Below are 15,103 nucleotides of genomic sequence, written 5' to 3' on the forward strand. Positions count from 1 at the left end.
GTCACTGTTGCTGTTGGTGCCTCTGCTTCATTCATCAAGAAAATGGAGTGACATTAATTCATCAAGTCCATTAATTCAATAAGTATACATTGAACACTTACTCTGTGTCAAGTTCTAGGAATATAACAGTGAATAAGATGTGGTCTTTCTCCTTGGAGAAGATGTTTATTAAGTTTTTCCATGTGTCTACTATGTGCCAGGCATTGTATTAGACTCTGGAGTTATAGAAGTAAGATAGACAAGTAAAGACAATCACATTGCAGGATGGTACATATTAAGATCAAGGACTGCACTGAGTACTGTGGAACCTCAGAAGGCATACCTGGCTCACTTCATGGTTTCAAGGAAGAGACATTAATTCATTCATTCAATCAATCAATCAATATTTACCCATTAATTATACTACATAAAAGATGTAGTATATACTACATCTTATAGTAATTAAGTAATTTATGTTAGTAAATTATACTAACATAAAGATGTTAAAAAAAAAATTTACCCATTGCCTACTGTGTGCCAGTCGCTGTTCAAGGTGCTGAAGTGATGAAGTCCTTCACCATGAAGCCTAAAAGTTCCAGTAGGAGAGACAGAAAATAAATAAGAACTGTAGACTATACTAGGTGATGACAAGTGCTTTGGAGAAAAGTAAAGCAAGGGAAGCATGGGGAATATCAAGGTCATGGGGGAGGGTGTTTCATATAGAATGGTTAGGAAAAGCTTCACTGAGACAACACTCAAGATACCTGAAGAAAGCGAGAGGCCCAGCCATGTGGTTATCTGGAGGGTGACTCTGCCAGGCAGAGGGAACAATAAGTGCAAAGACCTGGGGTACAGGCTGCTTAGAGTGATAGGAAAGATCAAGTCAGCCGGTGAGGCTGGGGCCAGGTGAGCCAGGTGTGTGTGCTAAGGAAGGCCAACGAGGAGGTAGAGGTGTGGGCAGGGCAGGGCCTTGCAGTTGGTGGAAGGGCTTTGGCTTTTATGCTGAGTAAGATGGGGAACCACTGGAGGGTTTTAACAGGAAAGCAGGTAGGGGTGATGAGGTCTGACTTTCATTTTCAAAGGCCCACTCTGGTGTGGAGAATAGCCAGAAGGGGGCAAGGGAACCTGAGAGACCAGTAAGGGGGCAGTTGTAAACATCCACATGAAATGATACTGGCGGTGTAGTGGTTGGAGGGATAGTGGTGGAAGAGGTGAGGCTGCCTCCAAGTCCATCATGTGTCAAAATGGCCTGGTAAGGGGAGCTTTCACGAGGGAACATTGGAGCTGGCCCTGGAAGTTGCATTCACCAGACAGATGTGGGTATGTGACCCAGAGGCAGAGAGACAGAGAAAGAGATGTATGTGCATGTGTGTTTACATTCAGAGGGTTATGGAAAAAACCCTCAATCATGAGAGAACTGACAAATTGAAGAATAGCAAATAGCTCAGTGTGGCCAGCTCAGAACACTACCACTTAGACAGGAGGAGAGATAGGAGCTTGGAAGAAGTTTGGAGCCAGTTGTGAACAGCCTTGATTGCCATGCTAAGAGCTTAGACCTGTCTGTCCTGTGGGCCGAGGAGAGTCATCAAGGATCTTTAAGCAGATAAGTGGTTGCCTCACATCCACTGAGGCCACCTTTCCAAACTACTGACTCATTTGTTCTAAAACTCAAGAATTCCCCCATCCCACCCCCATTATCCTTCCCAAGGCATATCCAAGTTGCTATATTTTTTGTAAGGCTCTTGTATTGCATTGCATTATATCTTACTGTGTTACAATCATCTGTGTGTATGTCTGATTCACCCACTATTCTGTGGGAAGCAAAGGTCAGGGGACACACATAGGTCATCTCTACATCCTCAGCACCTAGAATACATTCCAGTGTGTTCAATAAATGGTTACTGGATGGATGGATGGATGGATGGATGGATGGAGCAAGTTCTGGAAGTAAGCAATGAAAATGAGAAAGCCTAGAAATGCTAGATGGAATTGGCCAATGAAAAAGTTAAGAATAATAAAGAGACTATAAATGTTGACTAATTGCAGATGTGTACAAAGATGGTCCAAGTCCTCTGGGGATGTCTCCTCCTGTGGAATCTCTACATCTCATCCGCTCAGACCATTTACCCTGGAATCAAGGCGAGGGCTACTCAGAGAGCTCTGGACTATGGTGAGTTGGATGCTTTCAGAAGCCAGGCTGTATTCACCTCCCAGGTGTAGTCTGTGACCCAAATCCAGAAGCTCAGATTGGTCTGTCTCATGACTGAGACAAGCTCTACAGTGGGGTGATCCAGAGCTACTAAGATGGCTGGGGGAAAAGTGTTGTCTAAAAAATAATCACCTTAACAATAGGCATATCCAAACATAGTCACAGACTCGTATTTTCCCTCTCTCTCTCCCCCGCACATGCATACACAATGAACATCTTAGAGCATATAAAGTCCTTGGAACAGAATCTCACAATAGCAAATGCCCAACAAATATTACCTACTGTTATTTTCACGTATGTGAACAGACACCTCCACAGTTGCTAATGTCTGCATGTTACAGATGAGGAAAGTGAAGGACAGAGAGATTTTGTAACTTGCAGAGTCCCACAGCTAGTAAGTGAGTGCTGGGATTCAAACCTAAGCTGTCTGATGGTGCCTGCGGGTTCATCGTTCCATCCTTTACATCTCCATATTACAGTATTATTCACAGTATTATAGAGGATAAAATCTGCTCTTCTCAATTTCCAAAAAGGATGGGATAAGTGGAAGTGAGCTTAAGCTGTAAAGGAAGGGGTAAAAGCAAAGCTTGCTCCTTGAGAAGGTAAAAATGAAAAGATCATTCTTTGTTACTGTGTAAGTTACTTTTCTCAAGCTCTTTAATGTGGAAGAGGGCTCTATTTCTCCACGAACTCAGAGAAATGTGTTCTGTGGTGCTATTATATAAAGATGGGTTTATTCCAGGATTAAACAAAAGCAGTGGTTGCTAACCTTTTTGGAGTGCTGGGATCCTTTGAGAATCTGATTAAAATGTGAACCCTGGGGCTTCCCTGGTGGCGCAGTGGTAGAGAGTACGCCTGCCGATGCAGGGGACACGGGTTCGTGCCCCGGTCCGGGAGGATCCCACATGCTGCGGAGCGGCTGGGCCCGTGAGCCATGGCCGCTGAGCCTGCGTGTCTGGAGCCTGTGCTCCACAACGGGAGAGGCCACAACAGTGAGAGGCCCGCGTACCGCAAAAAAAAAAAAAAGTGAACCCTGAAAAATTTTCCCCTAAAAAATGAGGTAGATACACATACACATGACCCACTCACAATCTTTCATTAGAATTTCAGGGAGTTCAAGTGTTCCCAACAGTCCATGGACCTCCAGTCCAAAATTCCTGTATTTAAAGAATCTAGGAGGGAAAAAGGACAATGTAGAATAACTTTCTGGAACTGGCCATCAGGCATAGATTCTGGAGCCAAATTGCCCAGATTTGACTACTGGCTCCCCCAGTTCTTAGCTGTGTGACTTAGGCAAGAATTAACCTCTTTGAGGCTCAGTTTCTTCATCTGTGAAATTGGATAATGATGATACTTTGTACTTTTCCTATAACACTGTCCTGTGTTAACATTCTCTCATGCTGTTAGCTCTGGGTTCTTGGACAATTTCACTAGCCTCTCTGAGGACCAGTGTTTTCTTCTGCAAAGTAGGGACAATAATAACCACCTTGTTAGAATCCTGTTTTCTCAGTATCTAAGAGCATGGCTTACTTAATAAATATAACTTGTGGGTTTAATGATATTATGCCATCATCATCTTTGTTATCAATAAACATTTTCTTTGGTTGCTTCATAGGCATTCAAGCTGGGGTGGAGATGATTGAGCAAATGCTCATGGAAAGAAACATCCCAGATTTAAAAGGTTCTAAATCTGAATTTCTGAACATTGATTATGTGAACTACAAGTTTATAAAGTAAGTAAAAGAGAAGAGCATTTTTAGCAGTGAAGTTAATCTTTAAAATCTCAGGGTTGTGGATATGCCACCGTGAGTCCTGGTGTAACACCAGGATGGAGGAGAAGTTAACCAACCTTTGGTGAAAGGCTTATCAGATAAATCACCCAAGATAGAGGGGTCATGGAGCCAGCATGTGGTGTTTGGGTCAGAATGCGTGGGTCCAGGTCACATCTCTGCTGCACACTTGTTGTGTGCACCTGGCGAATCTGCTCAGAGACTCAGTGTCCTCTCCTCATTCCTAAAATGAGAGTTCTAATTCGATGCAGATGTTGGCTGTGGGCACCTTGCCCCCAGAATTCTAAATGAAATTCTTGTTCATTCCATTGCTACCCCTACCCCCATAAACTTAGATGCAGAGTTCAATATCAGTCTCACAAACAAATCTGCTCTCACTACATCTTGTCTTATTTTGTAAAGTTTAGTCAAGACTTCAGAGGTCATAGGAGCGGCTTACAAGGCACATGGCTTTCTGCCCTCTTGCTATCTAGACCTCCTCTTCTTCTCTGGAGCAACGTCAGTTTCTTCCCCTGGTCTCATGCATAGCAGTTCCACCCACTCCTGGGTACCAAAGTATCATCCTAAATACTTCTCCAAGTAATTTTCCCACCAATAAACTTCTCTTCCTAAGAAGAATTCTGGTGGCAGCTATAATCTTTTCTACCATGTTACAGCAGTAAAATCAAATCTCAGAATCAGTAAACAATAAAAAGCAGATGATGTAACAAATGTGAAGATACTTCATAAAGCTGAAGCTTCTGAACACGTATTAGCTGATGTACTTAGTGATAGCATAGACCATCAGTGTAAGAGCAATGGAATTGCCACATTGATCCAGATCCTTGTCTCACCCAGCCAAGAGTTTTGAGATTATATTTATATTGTTACCCACCCTCTCAGATTGGGTGGACCCCACCTGGGTCCTTCTCACGCCAGATGAATGAGACAAGGTTCGGCAAAGCAGAGCAGAAACTGTATTCGTTGATCAAGGAATGGAGAAGGGAGAGCTCGTGCTCTAAATACACCTTCTCCCCATGGGAGGAAAGTGGGAGACGTTTAAGGGGTAAGAGGCCAGTACATCATCAGAAACTGGGGAAAAGGGCAGAGATTCCCAGGAACAGTGCTGCACGCACAGTCCCTTGCGCCCGGCACTCATTGTGCCTAGCAAGGTACAAGTCCCCTCTATGGGCGGAGATCTTAGCACGGTGATGAGGCAAAGGCAATTTTGGGGCACTTCTAGGTTTCTTTGGCACAGACACTGCTCTTTCACTTAGGCTGGAACAGACTCAGGGTGGACGACTGTAGAGTTTCCTTTGAGGTATAACTGATAAACATCTTTGACAAACATCAGGTGTTTTGGAACAAGAATAGAAATAGGTTAAAGCAGAGATCTTTCAGCTCCCTGGGGTATGTAGGGGTGATGGTACGAACTAGGAAAAATGTTCAGGTGAATATAACAAAATTAGTGTGACTTAGATGAAATAGGGGTTCATTTTTGTCTCACAAATAATAAGCTCTGAAGAAAAATTGTACAGATGAACCTATTTGCAGGGCAGGAATAAAGACACAGACATAGGGAACGGGTGTGTGGACACAGTGGGGAGGATGAATTGGGAGATTGGGGTTGATATATGTGCACTGCCATGTGTAAAACAGATCGCTAGTGGGAACCTGCAGTATAGCGCAGGGAACTCAGCTCGGTGCTCTGCGGAGACCTAGATGGATGGAATGGGGTGGGTAGTGGGAGGGAGGTTCAAGCGGGCTGGCGGTATATGTATACACATAGCTGATTCACTTCGTTGTACAACAGAAACTAACACTACATTGTAAAGCAACTATACCCCCCCCAAAAAAAAACAGTTGAAGAATCTTATTGCAGCCCCACAATTTCATTAGAACACAACTGTCTTGTATTTTTCTGTTCCCCCATCCTTAACTCTGGCCTCTGGCTTCATTTGCCTCATGGTCTAATATGACAGATGCTCTAATTATAATACAGTCAGCCATTCAACAAGAATTTGTTGAGCACCTACTGTGTACTAAGGCTTTGTTCTAGGCATAGGGTATAGTGTAGTGAATGACACAGATACGCCTTTAGTGTCCAGTGAGAGAGATGAACATTAAATATATATTTACAAATCTAATGATTTAATTACATTGATGATAATGCCACAGCAGAAAAATCCAGGGTGATTCCTGTAATATAAAGTGAAGGTAAAGATGAGGAGAAACAGGTATTCCCATGCATTGCTAGTGGGAGCAGATAAACTGGTACAATAATTTCAGACCTGTGCTGTTCAAACAGGAGCTGCCAGCCTCATGTCACTATTGAGCACTTGAGGTATGATTAGTGCAACTGAGCACTGGATTTTTAATTTTTTTAGTTTCAATTTTAATTTAAAAACTCACATGATTCAGTTACTGAAGAACTTTTAAGTCTGGAACAATTTGAGTATGTAAGTTTACTCTTTCAGTTGAAAATTTTATCAACTCTAAATACAGGTCAAGAATTTCTGATGAAAATGCAATATCTAGATTGAGGTACATCATGAATATAAAACACATACTGTATTTTGTTTATTTTTGAAAAAAGAAAATAAAATATCTCATTAACAATTTTTATATTGATTACATGTTCAAATTATAATATTTCCCATTTTTAATGTGACTAGATAATGTTAAATTACATATATGGCTCACATTATATTTCTATTAGACAGTGCTTTTTTTTTTTTTTTTTTTTTCAGTACGCGGGCCTCTCACCGCTGTGGCCTCTCCCGCTGTGGAGCACAGGCTCCAGATGTGCAGGCTCAGCGGCCATGGCCCACGGGCCCAGCCGCTCTGCAGCATGTTGGATCCTCCCGGACCGGGGCACGAACCCATGTCCCCTGCATCAGCAGGCGGACCCTCAACCACTGTGCCACCAGGGAAGCCCCTAGACAGTGCTATTTTAGGAGGTGATTTTTAAGGATTTTTTTAGGCATGCTTTTTGACCCAACAATTCCACTTCTCAGCACCCTCTCTAGAGAAACATCTACACAAACAGCATATATGGGGATGTTCACCTGTGGCACTGTTTATAATGCAGAAATACTGGAAACAACCTAGATGTCTACCCACAAAGCAATGATTTTTTTTAATCCATAGCTTAGATTACTCTGCAACAAATACAAAGAATGAGTTAGACCTATATGTGTCAAAATGAAAATATTTCCAAGATACAATCATCTCTACCATCCTCTTTTCACAGTGATACTCAGGATATTTGGCAGAGAATAGGCAGGAAAGGATTCAGAAAAGAGGAAATAACAAATAATTGTTTCTTATTGGCTATCACATTTTAAAATTTTCCCTAATCTTAGTTCATAACAGTGCTTTCTCCCGTGCAACAGTTATAAACAGATGGCTTCATTTTTTCTTCTCAACCTTCCCATGAGTCACACTTCTTTTGAGTGGCTGACTGAAAGAGGTTAAGTGCCTTGCCTAAGGTTGTACAGCTAGCACAAATCTTGGCTCCAAGCCGAGTGCCCTTTGCACAATGCATGAAGCGACATAGCCTCCTGGTTAAGAAGCCTGAAGACAGATTGAGGAGGCTTCCAGGTCTGGTTCTACCACTTATCTATGACTTCAGCCAAGTTTCTAATCTTCTCATCTCTGAATTGCAGATTGCAAAATCAGCAGCAGCTTCATAGGATTATGGTGAGGGTTAAAATGAGGTAACACATGTGAAGTGCTTACCCCAGTGTCTAGCAGGTAGTAATTGCTCAATAGATGGTCATAATAATAACTTAACATAATGCATGTGACCATCTACCTATGTATGTTGCATGCCACCTACTGCCTCTAGTTACCTGTGTGACAGCTCAGAGAATCCTAGGGGGAGTTAATGCTCTAAAATAAGTTTCTCAACTAGGGAAGATACTGTACACATTTGGGGAGGAAGGCATGCTGTTTATTGTCCTGATGATTTAGAGGTGGGGGGAGGGAAACGATTGGCATTTAGTTGGTACATATGCCAAATACCCTGCAATTTGTACAACAGTCCTCTACAAAAAAATAGTTGTCCCATCCAAAATGTTAATGTTTCCCATATTGAGAAACACTGGAACAGCTGAAGGGAAAAATAATGATGACAGTGTTTTGTCTTTAAAGAAATTAAAGAAGTCGATTGATTGTTTGCAAATCTGTTCCTAAACTTGCTCATTTCTCCCCTCAGCTAGATACAAGGGGCTTCCTGCCAAGGGTGTGAGAGGAATTAGAAGGCAGTGCCCTGAGGCTGCACTGCATACCTGAGGGTCCTTCCTCTATAGCAGCAGTCTGCAACCTTTTTGGCACAAGGGACCCGTTTCCTGGGGAGCGATGTGGAGCGGCAGATGAAGCTTTGCTCGCTCGCCTGCCCCGCCTCTCACATCCCGCTGTGCGGCCCGGTTCCTAACAGGCTGTGTACCGGTACCGGTCCGTGGCCCGGGGGTTGGGGACCCCTGTTCTATAGGAATTCACAATTGCCCATCTTGGGAGTTCTACAACTGCATTTCCAATTTTGCCTTACTTAGAGATGTGCTGGCTGAGTCGCACTAACTCCTCTGTTTCCTGTTTTACAGCATAAAAATCAATGCCCTTTCACTTCCAAATACTTCACTAGCCTTTGTGCCTGGGGTGGGAATCAGGGCCCTGATCAACCACGGCACTGCCAACATCAGCACAGACTGGGAATTCAAGTCTCCACTTTTGTGAGTATTCCACTGAAAAGTCTACTGCTGTTCTGGGGGAAACGGAGCAAAAAATCAAAAGTAGGTAAATTTGCCAATGTGTTTGACATTAGGCTTCTTTCCCTCAGCCATTAACCGTCTTTCTCAAGAGCATTTTTCCAGGAGAGATTTAAATCAGAATATCTCTACTGAGGGCAGGGAGGAGGGGGCTGAAAGCATCCTTCCCTTAAAGGCAGAGCCACTGATCAACATGTCATTTAAGATTTCCTGGGACTTCCCTGGCAGTCCAACGGTTAAGACTCCCTGCTTCCACTGCAGGGGGCGGGGGTTTGATCCCTGGTCAGAGAACTAAGATCCCACATGCCATGGGCTGCGGCCAGAAAAGAAGATAAAAAGAAAGGATCGGGCTTCCCTGGTGGCGCAGTGGTTGAGAGTCCGCCTGCCAATGCAGGGGACACGGGTTTGTGCCCCAGTCCGGGAAGATCCCACATGCCACGGACCGGCTGGGCCCGTGAGCCATGGCCACTGAGCCTGCGCGTCTGGAGCCTGTGCTCCACAATGGGAGAGGCCACAACAGTGAGAAAGGATCAAATTCATGGTACGGTTACAAACCACCTACTATGTTTAAGTCACTGTGTGGGTGTAATGTTTAGGTCTGCCTTGGTTGATGCCCCAGGATGACACATTCATTCATCCATTTGGTCATTCAATATCCATGTATTGAGTACCTACTGACTGTATCCATTTATAAATGGTACTGAGTACCATTCATCCCTGTCTCAAGAACTCCAGTCTCGTAGACGGTAGGGATATAATATGTTCCCCCGTAAGAAACATAGATTCATATATTATTCATTTCTTTGCTGACACATCAACCATAGATTGAGTGCTTATTCTGTGTCAGGCCATGAGCTAAATCCTGGGGCACGGAGATGAATAGCATCACTCCCTCAAGGAGTTCACAGATAACATCTAAGTGCCACCTCCCCATCTATGCCCCTCCTAAATAAGGTGTGGCCACCTTGACCCCTATGTTCTTCCTCCAAACAAGCATCGTATATGAATGGTGTCTAATACATGCTCAACCACTATGGGGGCCAGCGCACTCAAGATGAAATAAATGCTAGGTTCCTAGAGCTGTCACCATTCACATATTTGTTACTTCATTTGTTTAGTAAATATTCACCCCTACCTGTTGTAGGTGCCAGGAATCCAGAGGTGATGAAGTTCCTGCCCTCCTGCGGCTTAGATTCTATGGTTAATCAGAGAAACAAGATCCATCTCCACCCCTGTCCAGGCTTGGGTAACCTTGCACTTTTTCTCTCAACAGCCAAGACGCAGGAGGAGTTGACTTGTTTCTCTCTGGGGTCTACTTCACCAGTATAGTTGTCCTGGCCCTGAATGACTTTGGTCACCCAATCCTGAAGCTCCAAGACTGCAATGCCCAAGTGAGCCACAGTGACGTCTCGTTTTCTGGAGAGCTCAGGTGAGCAAGAACACCCTGGTGGGCAGTGGCCAGTCTGGAACTGGATTCTCACCTGGCACCCAGGGGCAGTTATGAACTGGCAGATATGACCCTGTGTAAGCCCTTTTTTAATCTTTTTTTTCCTAGTGTCCTATATAACTCCTTTGCTGAGCCCATGGAGAAACCCATTTTAAAGAACTTAAATAAAATGGTAAGTCTTTAGAGGTCATACAGCCATAGTAACATGCCATCAGCAGCAGTTCTGCCATGCTTTGATTAACTTTTAGTCAATAAAACTTTCCTGAGCACCTACAGTGTGCTAAGCACCATCCAAGGCACTTTCACACACATTATCCTTTGCAACTTAATAGCTTCTCAAGTGCCTACTATGTGCCAAACATAATGGTAGGTGCTAGGGATGCAGAGATAAATAATACAGCATTCCCTCCCTCAAGTCCTCCCCCCAGGGTGGGCAAACAATCAAAAAGAGTTCGTTTATTGTGTACCTACTACATGCCCAGCACTCTAGGCTAGAGTTTGTTGAGGATATGGAAAAGGAATAAACTTATCTGTTTAGGAAAAACCAACTGAGATTTGTGAAATGGCAACTGAATAAGTATTTGAATTTCGTACATACTTATGTGGTCATTAGGTTGGACTGAGGGGGTTCAGAGAACTGGAAAAATTAAGTAAATAGAGCCTAGGAGTATCCTGGGAGATATTTTTGGAGAGTGCAGGACTTGAACTAAGCCTTCAAATATAGGTAGGAATTGAATAAGTAAGGAACGGGAAAGAAGAAGGAATATTCCCAGCCAAGTAAAACAGTATAAGTTAAGATGGCATCCAAGTACCTTGATGCCAGAAGTCAGTGTCCGAGGAAGGGAAAGATGGAATTGACAATGTGCCCTGTTTCCATTCCTGACAATATCTTCCCTGAACGCTTTACCCGCATTTCTGGGGAGACAAGGAGAGAGGTGAGGAGGATGGGAAAAGAAGGGAGATTCCTTTCTGGAAAAGAGGGGCAAGGATGGTGTCTGGCTGTCTCCAACCCCCTTGTGTTCAGTTCAGCACTTGGAAGGCAGTAGGTGCATAATGAATGTCAGTGAGGAAATCAACACACAGAGACATTAAACAGCTTGTCTAACAAGGTTGTCCGGCTGGTCAGGGGACACTGAAGCTTCGCAGCCTTTCCCGTCCTTACCTGAAAGGTGCTGAGTGCCAGTGAATGTGCATATTAAAGAGTGCCTGGGAAATAGTGCTGTTGCCTTCAGGGGCCGCACACCTGATCATTCTTTTGTTCAAAACAAGGCATGGTCCTTTGGCCTCCGACAAGAAGCCAATAGTTAAGTTTGCCTGGAGCTTGTATATGACTTAGAGATCATAGATGCTTTGCTTCTAGGGTTCCCTCTGTGCCACTAGAAAAGGCCAAGGGTGCTCAGACCACAGCTGTCTAGCCATGTCAGGCCAGATTTCAAATCCTACTGATCTAACTCCTGGCAACTTGCTTACCCTCTCCAAGCTTCTGTTTTCCATCTGTTAATAGGGGCCAGCAGTGCCTGCCTCTCAGGACTGTAGTGAGGATGAAATGAAGTTGGCAACAGCTAACATTTACTGAACACTTACTATGAGCTGGGCAATCTTACGTGGATTGCCTCAATTTCTACTCACAATACCTGACGCAGTAGATACAGCGATCATCCCCATGTTGCAGATGAGGAAACTGAGGCCAGAGAGTACAAGTAACTTGCCAAGGCGTTCAACCCCAAGCAGCCAGGCTCCTGAGCCTCTGCTAGTAACCACCACACTGAGTGCTCAGCGCACGCCTGGCACACGGCATCGCTCTTGATACTCTTCCTGCTTCCTACAGATGTTCTTGGGTCTGATTCAAAATAGATTTTCTAATTCCAAAAGGGGCTCTGATCTAAATAGATGTCTGATCTAATGGGCTCTCCAAGCAGCCCAGCAAGGAAATAAAGGCCCTGCTCTACCTCTCCCTGGCAGGGCCTGGCACGCTGATGGCAGAGGTGGCAGGCAGGGGCATCCCTGCATTTGGGAGAGGCTCAGCCGTGCAGGCAGCAGGTTCCCCAGGTGTCGTAGCACTAATATGGACTGGGGCACATGCCCTGTCATGCTGCAGAGATGAAAGCCAAGGGCTTGTTCTTTTATGGGGCTAAGTGGATGTGGTCCTGGTTGCTATGAAGTTGAGCCAGAATTCAATGGCATGCCATCCATACATACAGAACTTGAGGCCCATAGGCATCAACTAATTTAAGGGAAAGTCCAAAGGGAGAATGTCTCCTCACTGGAAGGCCTTTGTTGGGGTCTAGGCCCTTAAACAGTGGTTTCCAGTACAATGTGATAACCTGCATTTTGTTTTTATTCCTTTTATGGCCAGCTCTGTCCCATTATCACAAGTGAGGTGGAGGCACTGAATGCCAACCTCAGCATGCTGGAGGGTGAGTCCCAGAACCGTCTCTTCTGGGTGTTTCTCCTCCCATCTTTACACGCAGGTGCTCTCCAGGTGTGCTTTGCTCCAGCTCTCCCATCTGCTTTCCCCTCTGCAAACTAGCACCGCAGGAAGGTGCGTGGGAGGACCTGCCCGTGGGCAGGGCCTGCTCTTTTCTGCTGCTAACCAGCTTCACTGCAGATGGGGGTGACTTTAGGAAACTAGATGCAAGGCAAAGGATTAAACTGTCGTGAGCCTGAATCCCAGCTCTGACGCTAAATCCATCCTCTTCAGAATGATGAATGCTCATCCTGACCAGTTATCCCCTGGTTCTAACCCCTTCAGTGGCTCCTATAGCTGCCTTCAGGATCAAGTCCAAATACCTTAACATGGACTACAAGACTCACCTGCCGTGTTCTGGCTCCCTCTCACCTCTCTGGGCTTCATCTTGCGCCTTTATCTGCTCCAGCAATCAAACTGCTTCTACCGCCTCACACCTTGCCTCCAGTCATGCTGTCCTCTCTGCCTAGAAGAGCTTTCTCTTCCTCCCCTCCATCCATCTATTCACTTAAGAGATATTTACAGAGCACCTATTTCTTTGCCAGAACTGTGCTAAGCCCCGAGGGATTCAGCCCCTTCTGCTCCCTACCCCGCAGCCATCCCTTGTCCTGTTCACTCCTCTTTAGCTCTGAAGGCTCAGCTCAGGCATAGTCTCTCCCAAGAAATCCTACCTGACAGCCCACACCCCAAAGTCCCGCCTCCTCAACGCTCACGTGACACTTTGGGCGGATCTCTCTTTGCACTCCATCCACTTACCGCACCCCCCCCCCCCGCCATGGTATGCTGAGCCCCTGTAATAGGCTGGGTGCTGTTCTTGGTGCTGGGGATGCAGCAGTAAGCCTGTGAGACAGAAATCCCTGCCCTCATGGGGCTAGTGAGAGGAGACAGCCAGCCAGCAAGATAATAAGTAAAATCTATGGTATCGTTGCGATAAGTGGTAAGAAGAAAAATAAAGCAGGGAAGGAGCTGATGAGGGGTTTTTGTTTAAAATAGCATGGCCAGGAAAGGCACCACTGAGCAGCTGGCATTAGAGTAAGACCTGAATGAAGTAGGGAGTAAGCTGCTCCTAGATCTGGATGAAGAACATTCCAGGCAGAGGAAACTGCAAGCTCAAAGCCCCATGTGGGAGCATGCCGAGTGCGTTGGAGGAATTTTGAGTCCATACCGAGAGCAGAGGGAACGAGGGGAAAGCAGCAGGAGATGAGGTCAGAGAGTGGGAAAGCAGATGGCTAGATCTTCAGGGCTGTGTAGGTCATTACAAAGCCTGGCTCTTAGTCTGAGATGGGAAGTCTTGGGAGAGTTCTGAGCACAGCTTTCATGAACTGACTTATATTTTAAGGAGATCACTCTGGTTTCTGTCTATTAATAAGAGGACAGGATTCAGGGGTGGAAGCAGGGAGACCACTTAAGAGGCTAGTGCAGTGACCCATACGAGCAAGGAAGGCAGTGACCTGGATGGAGTGACGAAGATGGTGAGATCTGTTCAGGTTTCGGATGTACCTGGAGGGTAGGGACAGTGGTATTTGCTGACACATTGAATGTGGGTCATGAGGGGAGTCAAACATGAGCCCAGGGTTTACTCTGAGCAACTAGAAAATTGGAAGAGTGGAATTACCGATACCAAGATGGGGAAGACTATAAGACTATGTTTGTAGTAGGCCCTCTGGAGCTCAGTTACAGATCTGCTCTTATTACGCTGTATTATAATTTCCTGTTTATATGTCTGTCTCCTCCTCCAGACTGTGAATTCATTGAGGGCAGGGACGTTGACTCTTCTCTGTGTTCTCAACACTGAGCACAGTGCCTAACTCACACTAGGTTCATAAATATTAGCTTGATAAAGGGATGAGAGGAGATGGTGGCTGGACAGATGGATTGATGAGTGGATGCAGATAGATGAATAAAAAAGAACAGATTGGAGAGGTAGAGAAAGAGAAAGAAGATGTAGAAAAGATGAGGAAAGAACCAATGGAGGATTGCCATGTCCTAGGTTGCTGTGGGCAAATTTCTTTACTTCTGGGAGCATGCATAAAAGGCTATGTACCAAAATTTTACTGATGTTACTCTCTGGGCAATGTGACAAAGAAGAGTTTTTACTTTCTTCTTTTGATTTATCTACTTTTCCTGGGTTTTGAAAAGTGAGCAAGTATTATTTATGAAATAGGGTAATGGTTATTTTTTGTTTTAAATAACAGAGGATTAAAAATTTGTTCTGGATAAATATTAACCACGTATTATACTATATCTTTAATAAATGTAAATTTTCTTTTTTCTTTGTTATTTAGTTTTAAGAAAGGTTGACAACTATACTCTGCTGGATTATTCCCTAATCGGTTCTCCAGAAATTACTGAGAATTACGTTGATCTGAATTTGAAGGTAATTTTATTATCATCAGAGTCCTAAGCTTGGCTATCAGTAGCCACTATTCAAGGAACAAATATTATGTGCAGAGGGAAATATAA

General features: G+C 44.5%; 1 protein-coding gene across 1 annotated transcript in view; it reads left to right on the plus strand.

Moving 5' to 3' along the window:
- Positions 1-2,025: 2,025 nt before the first annotated feature.
- BPIFC (BPI fold containing family C) overlaps positions 2,026-15,103 on the plus strand; it is a gene marked incomplete at both ends in the record, with an annotated part of 37,336 nt that continues 24,258 nt past the window's right edge. Inside the window, 7 exons of the mRNA XM_081249068.1 lie at positions 2,026-2,149; positions 3,804-3,921; positions 8,562-8,690; positions 10,000-10,155; positions 10,282-10,345; positions 12,530-12,590; positions 14,926-15,017. Of these exons, the coding sequence (XP_081105194.1) occupies positions 2,026-2,149; positions 3,804-3,921; positions 8,562-8,690; positions 10,000-10,155; positions 10,282-10,345; positions 12,530-12,590; positions 14,926-15,017 (744 nt within the window). The remainder of the gene's footprint in view (positions 2,150-3,803; positions 3,922-8,561; positions 8,691-9,999; positions 10,156-10,281; positions 10,346-12,529; positions 12,591-14,925; positions 15,018-15,103) is intronic.

The sequence above is a fragment of the Mesoplodon bidens genome (genome assembly GCF_964165515.1).
Source record: "Mesoplodon bidens genome assembly, chromosome: 11".
NCBI classification, from domain to species: Eukaryota; Metazoa; Chordata; class Mammalia; order Artiodactyla; family Ziphiidae; genus Mesoplodon; species Mesoplodon bidens.